The sequence below is a fragment of the Balearica regulorum genome, chromosome 6, assembly GCF_011004875.1.
Source record: "Balearica regulorum gibbericeps isolate bBalReg1 chromosome 6, bBalReg1.pri, whole genome shotgun sequence".
NCBI classification, from domain to species: domain Eukaryota; kingdom Metazoa; phylum Chordata; class Aves; order Gruiformes; family Gruidae; genus Balearica; species Balearica regulorum.
This window is the reverse complement of record NC_046189.1, coordinates 13,954,517-13,977,820: the sequence shown is the minus strand read 5'-3', so window position 1 is coordinate 13,977,820 and position 23,304 is coordinate 13,954,517. Positions and strand designations below refer to the sequence as shown.

Sequence of the window (23,304 nt, the reverse complement as noted above, 5' to 3'; positions counted from 1 at the left end):
CAGTATAGTATGAGAGTACAGTGCTTTACTTGTACCCAGCACTATTAGTGACAGAAGCTGTGCCTGCACAAAACCTACCATGCCAAACCCTGGCGACAAAAAAGAAAGTGTTTCCCACCCCTAGGAACTTGATGTTGTTGTTAAAAACCTCTACAAATTAATAGGAAATTGCTTTACCTTTAATGCATGTGCAGAGGTGCTCATGAAGCTCCACCATGCTAGACAGGTCTGATTGCAAGTCCAGCTAGTCTCTGCTCGTGACTCCAGCCCAGAGCATGGGCTGACAATATGTGTGTCCTCACGGATGTATCTTCCGCCTGTCGAGACATTTTCAGCTGGGATGTAGCAGTTCCTGGTAGGAGGAGAAAGTAAAAAAGCGGTAAGTATTTCTGCATTTGGTTCTTTTGCTGCTATATTGTCAGCCTACACTGTTTACCTGGACAAACTGCCTTTGTGAAGGTTACTCTGACTTTTTAAAGCCTTTAGAAAAGGACTAAGTGAGCTTCCTTTGTAAAGACTAGCCATTGCCCTTGCCCTTGTTAGAGAACTCCACAGACTTTTGCAAAGAGCTTTTCAGGCCAGGCTCTGGGCAGGGGCAAAGCTGGGGAGCACTGATCTCGCTCTTGGCTTTGCCTGTACCAAAGCAGGGCTGGAACCTCCTGCCCCTCTCGTCGTAGGACCAGTGAGCCATCCCTCGCCCTCGACTCTTCTTGCTTGGAGCAGCAAATTCTGGTTTTGCCTGCGCTGCTGACAAGTCTCGGGCTCCTGGGAAGGGAGCGGTGGGGGCCCAGCGCAGGTGACTGTAGGCTCCTGGTGCCAGTGGGCAGCCTGCCAGTCACCCCAGCTGGAGGCCGTGCTAGCTCAGGCGCTGCTCGAATTAGCAGTGACCCCTGATAACAAACTGCTGGAGCAAGGGGGTGCTGGGGACCACAGGGCAGACTGCAGCAGCATGAGACTAGCAAGGCTGTGCCTTACTGCCTGCCACGGGTGCAGGGACAGCCAGCCATCAAGTTTGGCATCATGATGTGCCAGCTTCAACACATCAGACCCACTGTGTGCTGGTACAAAAGGAGATTGCTGTTTCCCCTGCGCACAGGACATGGCTGCACGCTGCACCAAGACGGGCGTGCTTCTGCTTTGACTTGTGGCAAACGTTTGAGTTCCTGCCTGGGAACTGGGAGGCCGTGGGCTGCCAGCACTACAAACCCCAGCAGCAAGACTGACCCATGTAACTGGAACTGGAGAGGGGCTCCTAAGTAAGAGCCCAATGTCCTTGCTGCCCCGCAGGCAGGGGGGACATGGCAGGTAGGGAGACAGGGCAGCTCCAGCCTTTCTCAAGCAGGCAGAGCAGAATGGGAATCACCGCTGCCATTTGCAGAGGGACCCCAGCACCCAAATCCTACCAAAATGCAACAGCAACAGTGGTAAACATTTTCTCATGTGCCCAAATGGTTTAAAAGCTCTGGGCTGGGGACAGGAATTCAGATTTAAATCACTTGAATCCTTTTCACCATGGATGTCTGTTGAAATTGCTTTGAAAATCCTAACCTACATCAATACTGTTTGTTTTTATATATACCTGTACAATTACACACCTTAACATATTGCAGGAAAACAAACCCATGCCAAACTGTTAGTCATATTCAAAAAAACTACATGGAACTAGACAACTGCTGAGTGAATTAATGCAAAATCTGATTTCTAACAGTGACACAGACTTCAGCAACACCTGACACAAGTGCTGCAGTTTGTAAAATGCCCCCAAAAGTTCAGATAAGTAACACTAAAGTAAAATCAGGAAGAATGGCTGCATTTGAAGCTCATTTTGCTGGACTCATCAATTATTACTTAACAATATTTGTACATATAATTACACATAAAATGTACATAATTAGTTTCCATTGGTCTCCCCAGGGACTGGGACTCCTTTCTGCAAGGTGTGGTTGTACACCAAAGGGTCGTTCCTGTCTCGAGATGCCACCACCCCAGCACGCAGAGGGCGAAGGCAGGATCAGGGTCCTGGCCCAAAGGCACGGGACGGTCGGTGGGGGTGACGAAGGGTCCCTGCCATGCCACAGCCCAGCCACCAGCACCACAGCCACAGCTGAGCTTCAATCTCCTGCAGCCTGAAACTTTTCAGACGTGTAGCTTTTGAAAATCATCATGTTGTGCTTCTTTTTTTTTTTTAACATTGGCCCTTGAAAAGAAAACAGTCCCCACAGTGAAGTTGACATGATAAATTAGTATGGCCCTGGCAAAGCCCTCACTCTTCATTGGGCAAATACTTATTTATGGACTTTCAAATTGTGGCTTATGTAACAACAGGGTGAGTGACTTTCAAAAAACCTCCGCCATGTATTGACCTGATAGAGCCTAATGGGTCCTTCAGAGCAATTAGGATTTATTGTGTTAGCGTCTATTGTGTATAGAAACCATTTTAAAAACATGTGTTATTTACCCAGAAGGCAGTAATGACTGTTTAAATACACAGTTAGATTGTTTCTGAAATGCTTGCTGCTCTATACATTGCAAAGAAGTTACTCCAAGTATTTTTCAGAGTTAAATACTTTGCTCCACTGGGATTTCCAAGCAGGGTGATTGTACCACACATACATTTGTACGCTTATAGCTGTAAATGAATTGAGCTCTCAGGAAAGCTGCCAAATAAGCAACCTTGAAGGATGAAATCTGAGATTTTTTTTTTCTTGACCAAGGGGCCAGTGCTCACCTCTCTAGTGGTCTGAGCAGCTCAGGTCATATGCCAGCTGAGAGAGCAGGGCATTTCCCACAAATCACACGAGTTTTGCCCTGATCTGAATGCCCAGCAAAAGTGACCTCCACAACCATGAAGCTGTGGCTTCCACCATGACACATCTAACCCCTTGTGTGCATGTGAGGTGAGACCATCACCACTTCCCTGTAACCTACTGGGGCTGGCATGCAAAAATACAAGTGTTGGCTTCTGAACACTGGTGCAGATTTGAGAAGCCTGACCCCCTGGCCAGGCTCCTCAGCAGGTGTGAAGGAGCATGGCTTCACTGCCCGGCAAAGATCGGTGCTGGCTTACACCAGCTTTGACTCTGACCACATAAGTAAAACAAAACCCCTACTCATACATGGGAGCTATCAAAAATGCCACTTTGAAAAAATAATAATATAGACTAATTACTGCTTGCTTTATCTTCAGACCAATGCTGTTTTGATCAACGCCATCTCTAAATTGGTATTTCTTTTCTCTGCCCTCTCCTTTGCTGTGAGAGACCTTCAGGGTGAAACTGCTCAAAGCAGCTCAGCTTTGACACAGTTTTCCCTGCCCTGCCACAGGCCACAACTTTTGGAAACTTGTTTCTATTTTCTTGTTTCACACTGAAATTTAAATAATATCTATTACAGTTGCAGTACTTTATTTCAAGGGACAAAAGTACTACGCAGTTTTCTAATCCAGCAAAGAGAGACACAGGTTAGAGGAACCTCCGTCTGAAAATGTTGTAGCAAATACTTCAGAGTTGGGAAGCAAGTTCGTAATGGCCAATGTGCAAGATCCGCTGGAGAAAACACTCAAGCAGCCTGGACTGAAGCTAGCTGAAACTTGCAATTTCTGTTTTGTGGAAAATTCCAACCTTAAAAAACAATGTAAAACACACCAGTTTGTGCCAAACAGGGCAAGCTGCCCATACTTCTGAGAAATCCTGCAGCATCAGGAAAAGCTCGGAGGCTTCCTGTCACAATGTGGAGATGTCCTAGAAGCCCCTTGCCCAGGGAGGTCTTGGGAGTACAGGCCAGGGGAGGTCCCGGAACAGGGGACACGGAAATCCTGGGGTGCCAGGAGCTTGCTGGGAAACCAGGCAGACTTCAGCCAGGAATCAGCCCAGTGAGCACTCGTCCCTTAGGTCCTGCCTGGGTTTCAGGGAAAGTCAGTCAGTCAAAATAGAAATGTTTCCAAGAAACTTTCTGTCTATGCTGAACTGGCCCTGTACAAAGAAACTGCTATTGGTATGAACATCTGCGGTTATAGGTGGTCTCTACTGGCCTTAAAATGCTATGAATTGGTGAAAAACGTGATAACAACTGTCGCTGTTAAGAGCAACTTCAGTCTGTGTTCAGAATAGTTCACGTTCAGTCTGCCCTTTCCTGAAAATACAGATTCATACAATCAAAATAGGTTTCAAACACATAAGCTGCTTTGACTGCATTTCTTCACTAACCTCTCAAGATGCTGTGATCAAGATTTTCCAGATGCAGTGATTCTGGATGGTCTCGAGGCAACCTTAAGGGTTAATCTTTATTTCCAGAAACTGTTACAGACCTGTTCTCTGGAAATTGGACTCCTTTACAACATGCCATATTGCCCACTCAAGATCAGAGGCAATCAAAAATCATACAACATTTGAAAGCTTTATCCTGTATGCGTAGTCATCTGTTGTACCCTAGAAGGAGAAAGTTCATATGCAATACACACGTGCTGTGTTTTCAGGTTTTCATGAACCAGTAAATATCAAGGTCAGAGACCTCCTGAAACAATGTCCTCTCCCTGACCTTTTAGGCATTCTTGCTAAGACTGGGCACTTCAGATTCTCCGTATCTGCTTTTGACATCATTGAAGTGCTTGAAATGGGGCTGGAAGAATATTTGGCTTAGTGAGTCATGTCATTCACATCAAATGAAACAAATTATGTTGAAATACAGATTTAAATCTCTGCATAGTCAACGTTTATTGGGCACAAGTAAAAAGAGACAGAAACAGATGAAAAGGCAATTAGCACTAGCTGGAACTATACACGTTTTGATTACTTCCTTCTGCAAGTCATTCATGGCATAATGTAATACACAGGTCAAAGTGATGTTGGAAAGGATGTTGCTAGCAACCTTCACATTCAGGCATTAGTTAGATGTGAAGAATTAACACATGCAAGTGATCCACAGAGCTCAATCTTAAACAGCAACAGCTTTAGCAGGGACTAGTGTTACAGAACTGGAGCACATCAAGAGATTGGCTGGGCAAAAGAAGGAATCCATTCTCTAAATCCTGTACCTCACTGCAATGTGCAGCACCATCAAGCACACTGATGTTACCCAGCTTAGGATATGTCCTGGCGATGCAAGAAAGGGCTCCAAAATATTTTCAATCCTTCCACAAGTGCTAGCACAGGTTTGCAAAAAATCTTTGATGACCAGGTTGTGTAGTCCTCTTACAGGCTCTTTTTTACCAAACTGATACAATCAAACTGATTTTGTATAAGCTGAAAAAAAGATAGCACAATCACTGCAAAGATGGGGTTCACACAGGCCAGCACCTTCCTTATGGCATGAAATCAGTGGAGTAGCTTGGTCCAGGTATTTGCTCAGAGAAGTCTGTGCAGCTACAGCAGAATTCATTCTCTGTGTGTATTTCCCTTATGCTGGTGAAATTACCTGTTCCACTATTTGGGACAAGGGAGCAGCTGAATCCTTCTCCATGCCTCCCACAGGCTGGCACTGCTAGACCCCCCAGTCATTGCACCATCGTGAGGCAGACAGGACCCCACTGCGTGCACTTGGAGAAATTACTATGCAAGCTTCCAACATGCAACTTCATTATTTGCCCCTCACTGTGCTAGGTGCTGAATGTACCTGCATTACGAACAGCTCTTAGGCTGAGCAGCCAAGAAATACAAAAAATGGGAGCAAGAACAGATAATTCTCCTGGCTTTTGCAGACAGAAAATTCTGTGATTTACCCTTATGGCCACACAGAGCTGGGAAATCAACCCTTCAGTCCTGAGCCGGAAAATACCATTCTGGCTCCTGCTGTAAGGATGCTGCTGTTTCTGTTCCACTAGAGCACATTAAGCTGACAACCTCCAGCACTACGCTGCAGGGATGCGAGGCTGCGCCGTCCATTCAGTCAGGGCCAGACTGATTGTCCGGGAGACAAAATCCCTTTCTGGTAGAGCGGCACTCTGGAGGAGAATGAGGCCAGTCCCTTACCTGGGCTGGCCAGGCTGGATACCAACAGGACTACACATCCCTCTTTGGGGGAGGAAGGGAGAGGGTGAGGTGAGAAAACAGTGTAATCCCTTCAACTAAGACTCTGCCAGGGATGTTGCTAATTAGCAGAGAGAGGACGTGTTGTGGCTGGTGACAGACAGACATGTTCTGCATTGCAAGACAGTGCCTTCAACCAGCTCAATCTGTGAGACACATACACTGTAAGCTTCCTGATCGTGTTTGCATTGTGGAGCCATCCCAGCAATGCCAGCCGAGTCCTTGATGCCGGCTGTGCTGCCCTCAGCCTTGTGTGAAACCCGTGATGGGATTTTGGACAGACCAAAAGTCTTGGTTGTGAATCCCATTTTCACTGTTGTAATACAATCAAATCTGTTTTGTATAGACATACAGAATGGCTGCAGTGTCCAGGTCATGGAGAAAGACTGGTACTGGAGCAACAACTGCATTTCCTAAGCTTACTCGGGTATCTTAGAGAGAGGAGAGTGTTGTACCTGTAGCTAACAGAGGAAATGAGTAGGTATTTTCAGTCTCTACCCAAAAAGAGACAAGAGTCTAGAACTGTACATGTGTGTGTGCATGTATCACTTTCACATGCTGCAGTTTGGAAACATTTCCAGCAAAGACTAGTAAATTTGCTTGGTTGGTGTCTGGTCTAATTTATACTGAGCTGAGTTCACAAGAGCCCAGTTTAAGTTTGTGGCATTGTGTGTGGTTGTGCTTGAGATCAGCACCTGCTCCAGCACCCCTGTATCCAAGGATAGCTGAAACACACATTCATTAGCTCAGAAGAGCCAACAAACTAACCACCAGGCCATGCAGCTTTCTTCCAAAGATTTTATTTAGATTCCCTGACAACATAAAGGAATGATTCATAATTTTGTGTCTCCATGTACTTTGTACTTTCCATTTGGGTTAAGATGCCCTGAATTTCTTCTTAATACTTAAGCACATTTACGTGAGGTCAAACCTGCCTTACGATCTTTTAACTTGGCATATTTCTGAGACACAGCTAACTCTGTTGGGCACATAAGCTCCTGGCTAAACCTAGCATGAGCAGTTGAGGACATGAGCTGAGACTGATAACAGCAACAAGCTGATCTCTACAGAAGTAGAGATCAAACATATTCAGCTGCACACTGATGCAGCTACCCAAGACAAGCCCAAGCCATGCTGGGCCAAAATGTGCTTTAAGAAATTCTGTATGTATCAACGAAGGCCTTAGCATGACTGAGAGCTGGCACAGAAACGAGTGGAAAGGGGTGGATGCAGGTGCTGTTTGCACTGTGCAGACTTCTGTGGAGAAGGGAGGGCAAGGTTTGGTCTTCAGTCTGAGCAGATTCCTCACCGCTACTAAGCTGACAGAGTTGCTATCAAGCCTTTCCCTAAATAGATCGTAAAAACCTGTACAGGTGATTATTTTATGATTAAAGAGGGAGACAACAGAAGAAGAGAACAACTGTAGTGACCTCCAAGGCTCTGCTGGGGAAAGAGGGGCAGGCCATGGACAAACACAGCCCAGCCACAAGGCGTGTCGCGCCAGGCTGCAAAAAGGGACAAGGCTGCTTTAAAGGTCCTTGACACAGGCACGGTGCTGATCCCAAAATCATACTCCTGTGCCTTGCTCTGGCTGCAAAGTACCTCCTGTGCTTGGCTACGAGCTTTTGAGAATGAAATCCAATTTACCTGCCACAAAGAAGAGCTAGATGGGGCCTCCCCAGAGCATGGTTGGTAAAGGAGGGCTGCCAATTCCCATCCCCGAGTTGCTCCCCTCCGGGCCGGATCCAGAGGGAAGGGGGAAGGGGCAGCAGTGGCAGTAAGCGCAGAAACAATTCACTGGAGAGCCACGGCGCTCTTTGCAGTTTGCCCACTAATTACTATTAAGCCCTGGTTCCTTTTTGTGTTCCAAGGGGCGTCTTCAATGTGGCACTGCTTCTTGGGCCTTTCATGCGGCTGGGCTAACGCTTGAATAGCAGACTTCGCCCCCCCCCTCCTCTTGCTACCTCTCTCTCTCTCTCCCCCTTTTTCTTTCCTCCTTTTGCTTTTCTGATAGTATTTTCTGTCCATGTTGTGTAAGGCCCTAAATGAATCTTGACTGCCCCTACGGCCGACTGGAGACGCACAAAAGCGGCCCATTCCAGCGGCCACAGCACCATTGTGTGCCCTAACAATGCACTAATTGGTGGTGACAATTGTGCGGCTGGGGAGGAAGAGGGGGCCGTGGGGGGGACATGGGTCTTTTCCAATCAGTGAGGCGGGTCAACAAAAAGGAGTGTGAGGAGTGAGAGACATGCTCTGCTCTGCATCTCTCCCACGTGCATGTCCCTGCCAGTCCCAAGCAGTTTGCTCCAAGGTCCCCCCAAATTCCTATGGAGAAGGGTAAAGCGAATAATTTTAATGGGTGGCTGTGCAGAGCAAGAGATGTGCAAACTAAAAGGGTCATCTCAATCTCCCATGCTGTCTCACCATCCCAGAGGCTGAAGAGCTCATGTGATGAGGACACCACTGAGACATTCATGGGAAAAGATCACACACAAAGCCAACGGGATGGTGGTGCTGCAGCACTCTGCTCTGGGTACACATGTGAGAGAGAGTGCTCACCTCTGACTGAGCTGAGCTTAAAATCCCCCTTTTTTGCACAAGGACAGTGGGATGCAAGGACAAGGTGTCCTACAGTGCTCTGCTGGGGTAAGTGGTGGTCCTGTGGAGTAGGAGCCTGCAGTGCTGTTGGCAGTAGGGGAATGAACCTGGGCCACATTTTCAGCACCAGCTGAGCTGAGGACTGGAGGAATGAAAGGGACATCAGGTGCCATGGGACTGAGGCAGGTTATTGCCACTGTGACACCTCCCAGGACTCAGACCAACCCAGTCTCACATAGATTTGGCTGGAGTGAGTCCATGGACTCTGAGAGCTGCCCCAGTGTGAAGTCAGCCCTGGAGTGTGGAGACTGATGTATCTGATGAGTGAGGGACAGATTTCAACTCATTAGCTTTTAAGATAAAATCTGGGACAGGAAATGGCACGGGCAATGCTTCTGAGAAAGAAGTATGTAAGGCTCATCCAGTTGCCTAGGCTGAAAATAAATTCAGGCAGTTGAGAGATGTGGTGTGGGGTCAGATGCTGAAGTGCTCAATACCTACCCACCTGTTTTCCAAACAGCCCATATCAGCTCCCTCGGAGAACAGTGGAGGTGTGGAGCCCTCTGGTTCTTGACAGGGAAAGCAAGGAAGGCCAGGCTGTCAGCAACACTCAGGTTTATGAAGGGCTCTGAAATGTCCCTTTTTGACAGAGATGTGCCTCTTTTTTGAAGCTGACTGATTTTTGAGAAGCATTGGCTAGAGCAGGGTCAGGAAGCAGGTAACTCTCCCACCCCTCCCAGGACAGCTGTGGGATTTCTATGGTGGGGAACACTTCTGCTAAATGCTTTCATGGAAAAGAATTACCTCCTGCATCCGGAAAGAAGCAGGAAAACACTTTTCCATGTAGTCCCCATCTAACCAGGGAACAACTACATAGGAATCACCTCTAGTGGAAGAACAATACTTTCCTGCAGCCAAGACTAACAGGTCCCATGTATCAGCATGGCTTGGAGAAGAAATCTTGCCATAACCTCATGAAGAGCAGAGACAAGGAGCAGGGAGGACAAACCAGGGCTGCAGCCCCATAGACAGGCAGGGACTGTGCCTGGATCTAAACTCCCTGGTGCTCTGACTGATTGGGACTGGCATTTCAGTTTGGTCTACTACATGTAAACACTGAGCTCAGCTGCAAAGTCTGGTCCTGCAGCCAAAATGTTGAGGGGAAGCCTACTGTGAGCCCAATGTGAGAAGCAGAGCTGCAACAGCCTAGAGCTGAAAGTGTGCTGAGTCCAGAGTATACCGTGTAGAGACCCTGGGACACTGGACTCTTGGTCTTTTCACCTCATGGCCACCCTGAGCACAGTATTTTTTCTTAATGTCATCTCTCAGCTTTTATGGGTCATCGTCAGCATTTCTATGAAACACCAGAGGACAATTCAGTTCAGATACATCCCTGCTCTCAGGAGGAATCCTCACCTCTCTCCACTGATTGCAAAGTGGACTTGTCAGCTGCCTTAGGCTCCTAAAATTTGGTGGTTGCAATATCCTCTCTGAGACAAAATCACTAGTTACCTGCTCTAAACATAGTAAACGTGCTGTTTCTGCTCACCCTCCCCTAGCAGGCCTCCACACAGCTCCTGCCGACAGCTATGGAAACATTCCCATGGATTACCACGGGTGCTGGAGGAGGGCCTTATATAGTGAGACTTCTCTGCCTCCCCTTTGCCCTAAGCCCTTCACAGAAGTACTTTATTGTTTTATGACAGCACAGGAACACTTGACATAAATCTCTAAGCACAGCTAACAATGTCAATACTGTGTAAATACCTACCGTAAAGACCCATATTTTATTATACTTTCGCCCTCTTTTACCTGCTGTCACCCAGGGTTAACTCTGTGCTAGATGCACATGCATTTTACAAGGGATCTGCCAATTTTATACATGGCTACACCTCACGTCTCTAAACACTGAGAGCCCAGCTCTGGTTCTTTCACAAACTGCAGCTTTCATTGGAGTCAGTAGAGCTTGTATCTGCTAAAGGATCGCTCATACTGTCTGTTAAATCAGACACAAGTGCTCTTCAGGAGTGCAGAGTCCAAGCCACAACAGGACATTTTGCAATATGTACACAACAAACAACATCCACCAGTGTTGCAAGCAATTGCGTGCTGATGTCTGATGACACAATGGTGCTGGGGTCTCAGTTCTTCCACCCTAACCTTGCTCCCGGAGGAGCCTGCACCCCCTGCTCTCGGAAATCAGTGGGATTACTTGCAGGGCATGGCACAATTCAGTGGAGAGATACTCATCGTGTTTCATTACTTAGTTGCTCTACTTTAGGTACCTGCCTGCAGTGTCAGTCACAAAAGAGATTAGCTTATAAACTTTAGTGCTATGAAAGCACCTTGGGGTGAACTGGTCCATGCACACTGATTACATCTATTACTTTCTTCACAGAATCAGTAACTTGCACTTTCTTATTTTTAAACAATACTTAACTTTACTAACAATTTCTTCTTATTCACCTGTACATACATCATATTGTACCTACATGATAAACACCTGGGAACTTTCAAATCTATGAAAGTTCAGCCCTTAACACAAGCTCTTATCTGACTTCTCTTGCTTTCCAGATGAGCCTCACAACTTCATTTTTAATATCTGAGCCTAATTTCTCAGACTCAATTACAGAAAATCAAAAGTCACTTACTGTAAACAGCAGACTGACTTTTTAGCATGTTTACAGCCTCAATACCAAGTTTTATATTTGTCTATGCTTAAAATGGTTGGAATTTACTCCTGCTTGCCTTGGAGACTTTGTCTGGTTTTACTTGTGACACCTGATTATCTGAGATGCTTTTCACCACCTTCTCATAGTGGTAATATCTGGCCTCTAGATGGGACCACTATTTTGGAGAGTATTTAGTTAAACGAGAACTATTTTAAAAAGACAGTCCAGAGCTATGTACACACACTCCCAAAATATTTTCATATGCTCTCAGCGTGCCTTTTTCCTGAAAAGGTATGGTAAGCCTCAGGCCTAGAAGTCCCTCTCCATCCCTAAGGAAAGAAGGAGGAAGCTAGCTCCATTTGGGTTAATTTGTTACTGTACTGTAATCTGGATTGTATCACACACATTATGGAAAAGTTAAAAGAAAAAAAAAAAGTTGTTTTCCTTGAGCTTGGAGCACTGTTCTGGACAAGGAGCTTGTACAATTTGATTTATTTTAGACAGTATCCTCAGGACTTGATAAGCTTGTGGACACTGTCACTTATTCCCAGAAGGGCTGCGTTCCAGTTCTGCCACCTTTTACAAACCAGTCAACTTCCCGTATTAAACCAAATACTACTGATTTTGGTCTAAGAACTAGAAGGGTAACTTTTAAAAAATGAACTCTCCTGACCTGTAAGAGAAGAGCTGGAGCTGAGCTTGGCATGCTCAGGTGATATGAACCATAATACCACCCATGGGACTTGGCCACAGGAGATGATCAACTCTCCCGGCTCAACCTATTGTAAAGCGTTTAACATGCAACAAGAACATGAAAGAACAAAATCCAAAAAAATGGTTGTTGGACCTAAGGGCTTATAAGATTTGCCCATGATCTAACATTCCCAAACACATAAGCTTATATGGTTATAAAACAGACGTGTCCCACCAGCATGAGGAGTATCAACCATGAAGAGAACAAGGTGGGTGGATACTCCAGGGGTGCCAGTCTGTTCCCCTTGCTCAGCATCAGAAACCAATGCCACTTTGCTACCGTTTCCCAAGGGACCTGGAGGGCATGCTGCAATTCACAGTCTGACTGGTATTTTCTGTGGCCTGCTGCATTAAAGGCGAGCTGATAAATTAACACAAACGCTTAACAGAACAACCCAAAAAGCATGGCTTTTGGGGGTGTGCATGCAGGAGTTAAGAACAGGGCTGCCAATGTAAGGTTTTATTGGCAGGGTTACACTTCACTGGAAGGCACAGCTTTCACATAATGACAATGTACAACAAGGAGAAAATTCCCACCACTTCAGCTCCTGACTAAAACCAAAAGAAACGTTGCTTGAAACTCTGGCCCCAAGTTGCTGCTATCAGAACATGTCCCTTCAGTAGCTCATTTCAGTGACAGTTCATGCACTGTAACAGAGCACGCAGAGAGGCTGGGAAGGGGCAAGGAGAGAAGAAGCTGTGTAAATACAGCTACAGGAGAACAGAAAAAAACCCTCAAAGTGCTCCTCCCAAGCCTCCCTAGACCCCATGGTCTCTGCTCTGTGTTGATGCTTTTTCCTACCATCTCTTATGGGGTGAAGTGAGATGGGGAGGTGGCAGTGAAAGGGGAAGGAGATGTCATATTGGAATTTGCTCACCTTGTAAAGCAAATAAGGAGGAAGAGACGGTCTTGCACATGGTTTTCTCGTGCAGCTTGTGCGGTCTCAGTCAAACATTAACTCATTGCTTGTAGCCAATTTCATCACAGGGATGAAGTCCAAAGGTTCCTGCAGGAGAGAGGATTGACATTCCTGGTGGACTTCTGGTCTTTCTGAGGAGGGGCATGAGGGCAGTGAGGGAGGGGCTATATCCTTCTCTTTGAAGGCCACGATAGCATGGAGTTAGGTGTGGATTTCTCTGTGGACCCTCAGGAGAGGGTCCTCAGCTGATACACTGGAAGAAGCGGCCCAGAAAAGCAGGAATCATGCCTGCTCCTACATTTGTTGGTTGGAGAGCCCTTACAATGTGGGCAAAATCCTGCCCTCCCAGCCCTTCAGTGGTCCCTTCAGTCCAGCTGGGAGATGGCTCCCTTATTTAAGATTCAAGGCTTTTAGCCTGGACCCTTCTGGCAGAGTTCCCTGTGACAGCCATGCAGTGGGGAGCTGCCTCCCTATGCCTCCTGTGTGCCTCCCAGGAGCTCTGTATCCAAAGGTGCCTGACAACAACAGCTTCCAAAAAGCCTCCCTGGGAGCTGTTGGGGGTCAGCACCATAAAAATCCAGGTATTTGTGGCTTTCAAGAAACACTTAAGAGGTTTAACTAGGAATCCAAACCCACAAAGCCTGATGCAGACCTTGACAGTATTTCCAGAGACCTCCTGGCTCAGACCCAGGAACAGTAAATATCATAATTTGCTTAGATTTGGAAGACTTTCACCAGCAGATTAGCATTTTTAAGGAACCTAGCACTCTTTCAAAGCTTATCCTACCCATGGTGCAGTACCCACCAGCAGGCAAATTAAAAAGGACGAGTAACTTTTTTATACTGTTTATTGAGAGTTGCCTTTATACATGAGGGACTGGTGCTCTGATGCTGTCATAAGTGAACCCAAACAGACCCTGCTCAAGTGTCAACAAGCAATTCAAGTCACTGAATTTAAATTATAACATTATTACACATCAAAAATAAATTAAGACTATTGCCTAGTAGTTGCAGATAATTTAAAAAAATCCTTGTCAAAAGTAAAAAAACCCCAACAATACAAACACAAGAACAGCGAAACAAACATAATGATGTTGCCAATAAGTTAACAGAGTAGCACACACATGTAATGGTTTTCCAAAAACTCAGGGTGTGCTGCCAGTGATGCTAAAATCCATTGCACATGCTGCAGGTGAGCTGGTGCTCCAGGGGGAAAGAAAGACCAGGCTGCCAAGGACAGAACCAGCCTCTGCACTCTGCTGCTCATGCCCAGCTTCCCCCAGCCTCTAACTGCCTGGACTGAACTAAAGTTGATTTGGAAGCTGCCTTTAACACTTAAAACCCTTCAAACACACATTTTGCTCATGAATTCTTACTTTTGTTCTGCTGAAGTACAGAAGTACAGAAGGTATAAGCTAATCTGATATCACAGGCATCAATGCCATTAAAAGTCAGTCTGATTTAGTTTAGTTTTAGTTGCTTTAGTTTAAGCAAGATTGATGTTGTAGACAAGTGCGTAAGCAAAACCAAAATAAATCCTTTTTCCACCAAAACAATACTGTGTATTCAAGGATTTACATTGGTTTAACACATGGATTAGACACAATAAATAAATAATTGAGCCACTGACACTTGTGCACATAGACAAGGCCTAATACACTTTGGTCCTAGAAAGCTGATAGCTGTCCAGGCCTGGATTTCTCTGATGCTGCCCATAAGTGGCAACTTTGCGATTTGGATTAATGGCCACCCTAAGGAATTTGGACAAAATTGGCATTTTAAGATATGACCCAAACCAGTGTGTGCACACCAGAGTTTTCAAGTAAAGAAGGACCCTGCACATTATCACTGGGCTGTCTCCTCACCACACTGCTAAAATGCAGCAACAGCAGTGCTGTTGTCAAATGTGGACTTGAAAGATGACAGTCAGCATGGACATGTGCCCAGGGCTGACACGTGCTGGAAGAGTTAGCCACATACTTTAGCAAATAATGCTAAAATTTAAGCAGGTTAAACCTCTCTCTAAGGTAATGCTGACCAAACCCTCACTGGGTTAGCCTTCAGGGAACCAGGCTGCATTAAAATTAAACTTTGAGGGCATGCTTTCTCTCCCACAGCACTGGACCCAGCTGTGCCACGCAGGTAGGGAACACCATAAGGGAGTCCCTTGCCACGTAGCCAGTGGGTCCAGGAGGAGCAAAATTGCACGTGACCTGATCCCATTTTAATGCCCAGTGCTTGCCGTTACTATATACGCACAGCTCCTGAAGGTCTCGTGTAAGTATAATCGCATTTCTGGTTGAAGAGAAGCCCAGCTAGTCTCCAAAACATAGGTAATAAAAACCAACACCATCTTCGTACTACGCTTTCTCGTATTTCCCTCTCAAAGCATAGATAGTAAACAAATTTTGTGGTCACCACTCCTAGCAAGATGGAAACTGCCATGAGCAAGGGTTTTGAGCTCCAATGCCAAACAGGCATCATGGCAGAGCATTCCTGACAAAATTCTTCACTTTTGAGAATTTAAGGCACCAAATTGAGCAAAAGTGAGGGGTTTCCATGCAACTTGGTATCTTTAGAGCTGGTATATGCAGCCTGTAGAGCTCACTTCATGAGGGCAGAACAAGCAAACTGATTTACTCAGCTGCCCCTGCAAAAAAGCATGTGCAGCCATGGGAGAGTTTCGGTTTAAGCGTACAAGTTAATTGAACAGCAGCTTCAATCAGGAAATCCAAAACAGGAAGATAGACACTAATATACAGTCCTGTAAGGCACTCCTACTGGGAAGGGAAAATTGGAAGGCAAATTACAAAGGAGAGAATGATCAGATTCGACTGGTTCAAAAACAACACAATGAGCTATGAAGCTCGAAGTCTAGCTGTAAGCTCAGCACTGTGGCAAAGACAGGGACAGAGAGACAGAGAAAGGGGACCGGCTTGCAGCTGAGCAGCAGAAAAACGGAGAGAAGATTATGATGATTATTCAATTGCATTTCTTTTATACAGATAACAGTCGGCTGCAATCCAAGCTGTGACCCTGGGAAGCCCCAAGTGGGGCTCGGTGGCTTCTGTTGCTACAGGGAAAAACCAATACAACTGTGCGGCTTCCCCATTTCATTGTAAACAGACATCCTCTGCTTTTTCTTGTTTAAAGTCTTTCAGGACACTATCATCAATCCATTATAATACACACAGCATCCGGTTATTAAGAGAAGCCTTGACAAGAGGAGGTCTAGAGGTACCCTGATGATTCACACCTAACAGGGCCAGCAGAGCCTGCAGAGTATTGTGAAAAACTCAAGTTCCTCACCAAAAAGTACCTTCTTTCACTTATTTAGGAAACTTCCACAACTGCGAATTCCTATCATCCCAGCCATGAGCTCATATTGGCATGTGCCAGCCAGGATATTGTGTCACACCACAAATCCATCATTTTTCATCACCTAAGACAGGCAAAGAAAAGCAATAGAAACATTTCTACATAAGAAATCAAAATTTCTCTTTTTATAGGTTGAAAATATAAAAAAAAGCTGCAGTTTGCATCCCCTAGGTAGGTCCTTCTCCCCATTAAAGGAAAGCTAGAGGGTCAAGGTAAAGAGTAGAGAGACTTGAATAAGGATCTCTACAGTGTCCTAGATATAATAATCTCAGACTTACTAAACCGAGATGAGAAGTTTCTAAGTAGTTGTAGAGGGTCAGGCTATAGTCCATTGCAGTGAAGCACCCTATTTCTACACTGATTACAAGTTCTGTACAAGCAAAAGCAGTAACTGGATGTACAGATCAATTCCTCCTCTGTCAGCTATGAAAGCACCTTCTCTGTGAAGGAGACAAACAGCACGTTTTATTCTTGATTCACAATGAAATGCTATTGTTCAAATTTATTTCATGTGTGGGTAGGACAAGACTGCAAGTACTAATATGTAATTTCACCTGTGTGTGTAGGAGAGAGTTGTGCAATCTGGAAAGACCCCAGGTACTTTTCCAGCTGATGCCCACCCAGAAGTCAGCAGAGCCAGGTGCAGGCTATGGGCTGCAGAATAGGAAAAAGAGTAGCAGTGGGGAGCAGCATGCAGCACTGTTAGTAGAACAGAGAGAATCACACAAGGGTACAGCATTGTCTGAAAGACAAACCACCTACAGAACTCCAGGCTGAGTCTCCTGCAGGAAAACTGTCCTTTCAGGAGTTGAGTCTTTTGAGAGTTAATGTGAACAGTAGTTTCAGTTTATTCTTTTGCCTTGCAGTCTTGAAAAACGAATAGGGCTTGTTCCTACTGCATTGACACCTTCTGAGGGCAGGATCAAGCCTTTCATTATGCTTACGAAAGGTAGTGACAGAGACTTTATCTTACCCCTTCATATGGAATAACTATTTTTTGGATAGGAGCTAGGCATCCCTGAGAGGAAAGCATCTTCTACATTACAGTCTGCTCCTATAGCTACTGTGAGAAGTTATATTACTTTTCCAAGGTAGATACAAATGTGTACCCATTTTAGGAACTGGCTTGGTTACAACATTGGATTTTAAAGAAATGAACCTGATCTGTATTGTACAGTACCCTTTTACATAAAGCTTTGGGCACTGCTAGCATACCATAACAACACACTTTTGCTCTTTTCCATTAGTAATGACAGTGGTTCCAGACCTGTGACTAATTCCAGCGGCTTTGCCAACATCATACTCTTCTGTAAATCTCCGTTAGGAAAAAAACTGTTCTGTAATACCTGTACAAACTGAGAGTAACTCCAATGATGTCTATGTTATTTTTCCGGAATTCAACTAGAACATCTAACCACCCACACGACTGGAACTTTGGAGATCAGGACATCTGTCAAAGTAATTAATAGTTTGCAATGTCTGAACCTCAATTCCTTGACTCCATAGGGGTTTTGACAGTGTACTCAAGCAGCCTTCTCTAAACCGAGCTGGACATGAACCAGTACTGTAAGGTATCTTAAATACCAGAGCACGATGATATGAAAAACATCACCTTTTTTTCCCTTAATGACCTACCATAATGTCTAGAGCTAATTCAAAATAGTACCTGCCAGATTCTGACAGTTTCAGAGCTACTGGCTTTGCTGCAGAACTAGGTGTAGTGATACATGCTGAAAAACATGGGAGCGTACTGTTTATTCAGCCAGTACCACTGCAGTTCCTGTTTGCATGACTAATTCCACAATACTTCCCCAGTGTTTGCATTTGTGAACATGCAGGGAATTCTTCACATGGGAATGGACTTGCAGGGAACATTATATCCTTAAGGATGATAGCCAAAAGCAACTCATTTCACACGAGGAACAGTGAGCTCAGACAGAGACACCCCTGTGTAGGGAAGTATTAATTTTAGTGACAAAGGTGCATCGTTCACCAGGTTTATTAAATATGGGAATCCCTATACCACCTTGCCAAGAACATGGAAAAACCCTCACTTCCTTCCAAATAATCCCACTCTGAGAAGGACTTCTGGAAAAGAAAGGCACTGGTTGTCCAATGTATACAGATATAAGCATGCTTCTATGTATATAGTAGTTGCACTCAAATTTGAGAAAGCTCAGATTTAGCTACTTACTTTGACTGGAGGCTGGAAAAGGTAACCACTTATACTCCAGTACAAGGCAATTCGTTGTAGCATTCTACCTTTTAATGTAAGCATTATGTACCCTGTTCTTTTATTTAGAATACTTCAGCAATTAGTGAGGTGCTTCAACGATCAAGACAGCTTTCTGCCTTGAATACAACAGCCTGCAGATTATATAGGAAGCAAAGATCAGTATTCTGCATTTTCACAAACCTATGTGAGAGGAGAGGAAAAATACACATGCACGTGACTGTATATATATATATATGTGAATGCTTCTTTCATATGTATGTAATACACACATTACTGTAGGGTCTGGAGAAAGAGTTAAGAATGTGGATTGGAGGGAGAAGGATTTCTAAGTGCTCACTGGAGGTGAAGCCACAATGAATTAAACATACTGCCAGTGATGACACATGTCTTCCCAGTTAAATTCATCAAGTACTCCCCTTTCACAATATATGTAATTTACCATGTTTAATACTTCCCTCTCCACCACGGAAGTCACTACAGAAGTATAAAATCCCTTAGAGCTCGCAGAGAATGCAGGACACAAATTGCACATGAACACAGCAAACTAGTGTTTCACAATTTTGGAGGTATTTTCTAACTAACATGGGCAAGACCACTTTCCTGACTATCAGCCTAACGGGTTCAGGTTAGAGAAACATTTAAAGTAAGCTTCACGAAATAAAACCAAAAACCAATGCGGACACTTAAAATGTCTTAAAACATGAGACTAGCAGGAAGTGAGAACCAACATCATGTCATTAGGGGTGAGGACGCGGCCTCACATAGATCAAGAATAATGAGTGTAAAACTCAATGGACTTCAGTGACAGAGCTCGACCGATATACTCAGCCAGAACAAAAACAGTAGCAAGTCCTCTGCTTATCTGCATATGGAATAGTTCACTGGGGTGGTTATAAATATATAAACCTAGCTGAAGGAATTATTCTGCATCTTATGTTTGCAAGCACCCTGAACAAAGTTTGATGGGAGACAGTTTTCTTTCCTCGGGGAGGAGTGACATGTAAATGCACCTATCCTTTAAAAATAGCTCCCTGGAAACATGAGAAAAATGGAACCATCAGAAGGAGCAGGTGGGTTTAAAATCACTCCTGCCCAACTGGGTTCTGTGAAACACCTCACTAGAACATCTGCCAAGGCTAGTAATAAATAATACACATAAGTAGATGATTCATCAATTCTAAATGAGCAACATAAAAAATAATGTGGTCATGGCAGCAAATATTTTCTGCCTTGAGGAAAAGTCTTCTCCAGAGGTGGAAAAGAAAAAGTTGGGTGCTTAATTAGCTAGACCTAAAGCATTTCAAGTAAACCACATTTTGTACGAGAGCTAGCGGCTGGACTTCAATGCAAAATGCAGTTTAGCCATTGGTATTTCAAAGCCAACAAGGCTTTATGGCCACTTTGGCAGCTGCTATTCACAGATGAAGAAGGTCAGATATTATTTTGCAAAAAAGATTTCTGCCTGGCTAAGCTGAGAAGTTGCTTGAGCTGGCAGCTGGGAAAGGGATTCTCTTCAGGCTGGCCACTGCCTTAAGGAACTCATGTGTTCTGATATGACAACTCAAACATGTTGCAAGACTCTTCGAAGTTTTCATCCATATTCAGTTGTCTCCAGAAGGATTTCTGCTTCTTCTGCAATTCTTTACGCACACACCTGGGGCATGGTACAGCCTTCACTTTGCACTCAGAGTGGAAGACAGCACCACAGCTTTCACACCTGCAAACACAAATTAGCGTCAAAATTGAATGACAAAATAGGACCAGAGCATGCAATGGACTTAACATGGATTGTGGGCAGTAGACATTCCTTCAAACAGTTCTGGTAGCTCAGAGAGCACTATGTTTCAAAAGAGTAGAGTTGTAAAAGACACTGGCTTGCGTGCACTTCTGTTGGTCTAAAGCTACTCAGGACCACTAAAGTAAGTTGACTTGCATCCATTTGCACTTGCTGAAAATCTGTCCCAGCACTTCTGCTTCACAAATTTTTAGAAGGATTAATACTTATCTTCTTATTAACTAGCATTCAGGCCTATCACAGAATAGACATCAATTTTGTTTCATGAAAGACAAGTTTGCTGCTTTGGTTTCTAAATGAAGAGTAACAATATTCATTTCTATTAAGATATATTTCAGCACTTGCAATAGTTCAAGATATGACATTTTCCTCACTTAAGTTGCAGTGGTCAACTGCTCTGGAAAGAGTAAAAGTACAGTCCACTTCAATAGCAGGAGAAGTAGTGATTCCACAAAGTAAAAAATGAAACAGAGGTAGGTGACGTTTTCTGCTCTGTGTCCTGTAGAAGATCGGACTAGATCAACACAATTATAGCTTCTGGCATTCAAAGGTGTGCTATTCTGTTCTCAATATGACTTCAAACAAATTAACTGCTCAAATAAGATGACTGGATTACTTTTGGGACACTCTGAGTCAATGGATGTAATGTCACAACAGATCACGCCCCAGTTCCAGACGGCTGTGGAGCAATGAAATATCTGATGATCATGGACTAGGTTACAACTAAACGGTTGGACGTTCTCAGCCTTTGAATGCAATAACTATCTGTAGTGATGAGTAAGTCACTACAGCTTTGTTAACCAAATGAAAAAAATAAAAGGATGGCAGTGTCAGTGGTACAAAGTCTTAGATTCCAGTTGGATAATCACGTAATGAAAGCAACAAAACATCAAACTTTAGAGAAATTTTGAAATACAAACGAGGGGCGCTGGTCACCCTGGTGATTCTGTGGGAAGTCTTGAAATGCCTCGCACTTTTCCTTTTTTGCAGCTATTGTAGTCAAATGACTATATGAGATCCAAGTGTCCATTGTTATATCTTTAGTGGGGTTTTTTTGTTTGTTCACTTTGAACTTTTTTTGTTGTTGAGTTTGGTTTTGTTTTTTTTTCCTCTTAGAAACAAGGTTCTTGTGAAGACGGTGAAGAAAAATTGAAAACATGAAGAAACAAACCCCAAATACTGAGAAGCCATAAGGCAAATTGTACTATTTGGCATGCAGTCTGGCAATACTGAGAGAAGTCCATAAGCTAATACAACCTGTTAGTTACATTAGCTGCATCTGCACCTCACTTTTAAAAAACTGTTCCTGATCTGGCTGCACTTTAATTTTTATGCATGGCTCCAAACATGGTCTAAATGCTAGTAACTGCAGAGCTTTGAGAAGCCTATGCAGAGGTTGAGGGGCACATTTCCAGCTAGCATAAACTGATAAAACTCAAGTAACAAATAAGAAAAGGAAGGTAAGAGGCTAAGTAAAATGCTGTATATCTACTAACTACTATGTTCTCTTGCAGTGAAGCTTGACTGTCATATTTCTAAGTCCAGCTAGTGAGTCTAAATCTGGTTTTGAATCAAGAAACTGGCTCACACAGAGATATTTATCATTTCTGTGCTCAGAGAGTCTGTGTTATGGCCCTGATCCAGTGCAGCACATAAACACATGCTTAGGACTCTCATCCCAGTGATTTCCTTGGGATTACTGATCTGTCTACAATTAAGCATGTGCTTACGTGCTTTGCTGGATTCGGATCTCCACAAACAGACACGCTAATGCATGAGGGAGAGACAGAGAGGACAGCAGTGTCTTTAAAACTTTAAATCATTCTGAACTGACACTAATGGTGATTTTATCAAGCTAATTCTCCCTTGTTAGTCAGCAATTTACAGTGCCCTGGAAGTTGCTAGAGGGTAATGATTGATGAGAAGTGTAATTTTGTGCTCTTGCATTGCCACTCCCTGTGCTCGCTCAGTATTTCTCCACAGTACACATGGAGGTGACAAAACTTATCAGAAATTGCTGCTGAAACGGATGGAGCAGGATGAGAAAGGAGCCGGCACACCTGCTCTCCCCAGTCAAAGGCCATAAACAGAACAAAGACCGATGGTGTTTAAATTAAAATGAATTCGTTTTTCAGAAATAAGCTCAGTGGAAAAAAAAATTAACAAAATTCTGTCACATCACGTGGAACCAAAAGAGAGAGAAGAAATGTCTGCACCGTTATTTATTAGAGTTGGCGCAATAGCTGAAGCTCTGACAGGACCCCACACTGTCAGGTACTAACCAGAGGCAGCGCAACCAGCCAGTCCCGCATCTCAGTTCACTCACCGGCAACCATCCTGACCATCATCAGTCCATTCTGGTGCCTCTACCCCTGACTGCCGCTCTGAAGACCTATTTTCTGCTTTCTTCAGCGAAGGCTGATGTACTCCCAGCCCCAACCACGGGGTGCAGATGACAACAAAACTGGAAGAATGGTGCTCTGAATTGGAAAACAAAGCTGCCTCTTGCTCTCCGCAGGGACAGGTAGAGAGAATACCCAGGTATTCAGCCTTCACTGCATGCTTGTATCCCCTCGTTGCTAAAGAAACTCAGTCACTGGGGGGGGGGGGGGGGGGGGGGCAGTGCTGATCTTGCTCTGCCTTTGGGCAAATGGCAAGTTACTCACTTTAAAGTGATGGAACTATACTACTCCAAGCCACCTACAGCTTTCATCATATCAAATACAGCCAGTCTTAACTGACCCTGGAAATGTCAACTGACTGACCATTCCTCATCTCACTGAGAGAAATTTTCCAGTGATACCAAAAACCCCACCAAAAGTATATTCCTTCTTAGAATATTACAAATAGATTGCTTCTTATTTAATCCTGACATCTAATTTCATCTGCGCATGTGAGTTTCACAGTTTTTCCTTACTGTTGTTTT

The 23,304-nt window shown here is 44.3% G+C and overlaps 1 protein-coding gene and 1 long non-coding RNA gene across 8 annotated transcripts in view; both read right to left on the bottom strand.

Moving 5' to 3' along the window:
- The window catches only part of LOC142602334 (uncharacterized), a 31,263-nt gene extending 17,982 nt beyond the window's left edge, over positions 1–13,281 (bottom strand). The window contains exons 1-3 of one of the 2 annotated variants that reach the window (XR_012836050.1): positions 12,928–13,281; positions 5,074–5,240; positions 178–352 (exon numbers count right to left, since the gene is read on the bottom strand). This is a non-coding gene — a long non-coding RNA (uncharacterized LOC142602334). The remainder of the gene's footprint in view (positions 1–177; positions 353–5,073; positions 5,241–12,927) is intronic. The other variant, XR_012836049.1, reaches the window with a different exon arrangement.
- A 514-nt stretch (positions 13,282–13,795) lies between these two features.
- The window catches only part of PLEKHM3 (pleckstrin homology domain containing M3), a 97,399-nt gene continuing 87,890 nt past the window's right edge, over positions 13,796–23,304 (bottom strand). For all 6 annotated transcript variants that reach the window (XM_075756366.1, XM_075756367.1, XM_075756370.1 and 3 more), the window contains one exon: positions 13,796–20,300. In XM_075756366.1, coding sequence (XP_075612481.1) covers positions 20,123–20,300 — 178 coding nt within the window. In that variant the 3' untranslated portion in view covers positions 13,796–20,122. The remainder of the gene's footprint in view (positions 20,301–23,304) is intronic.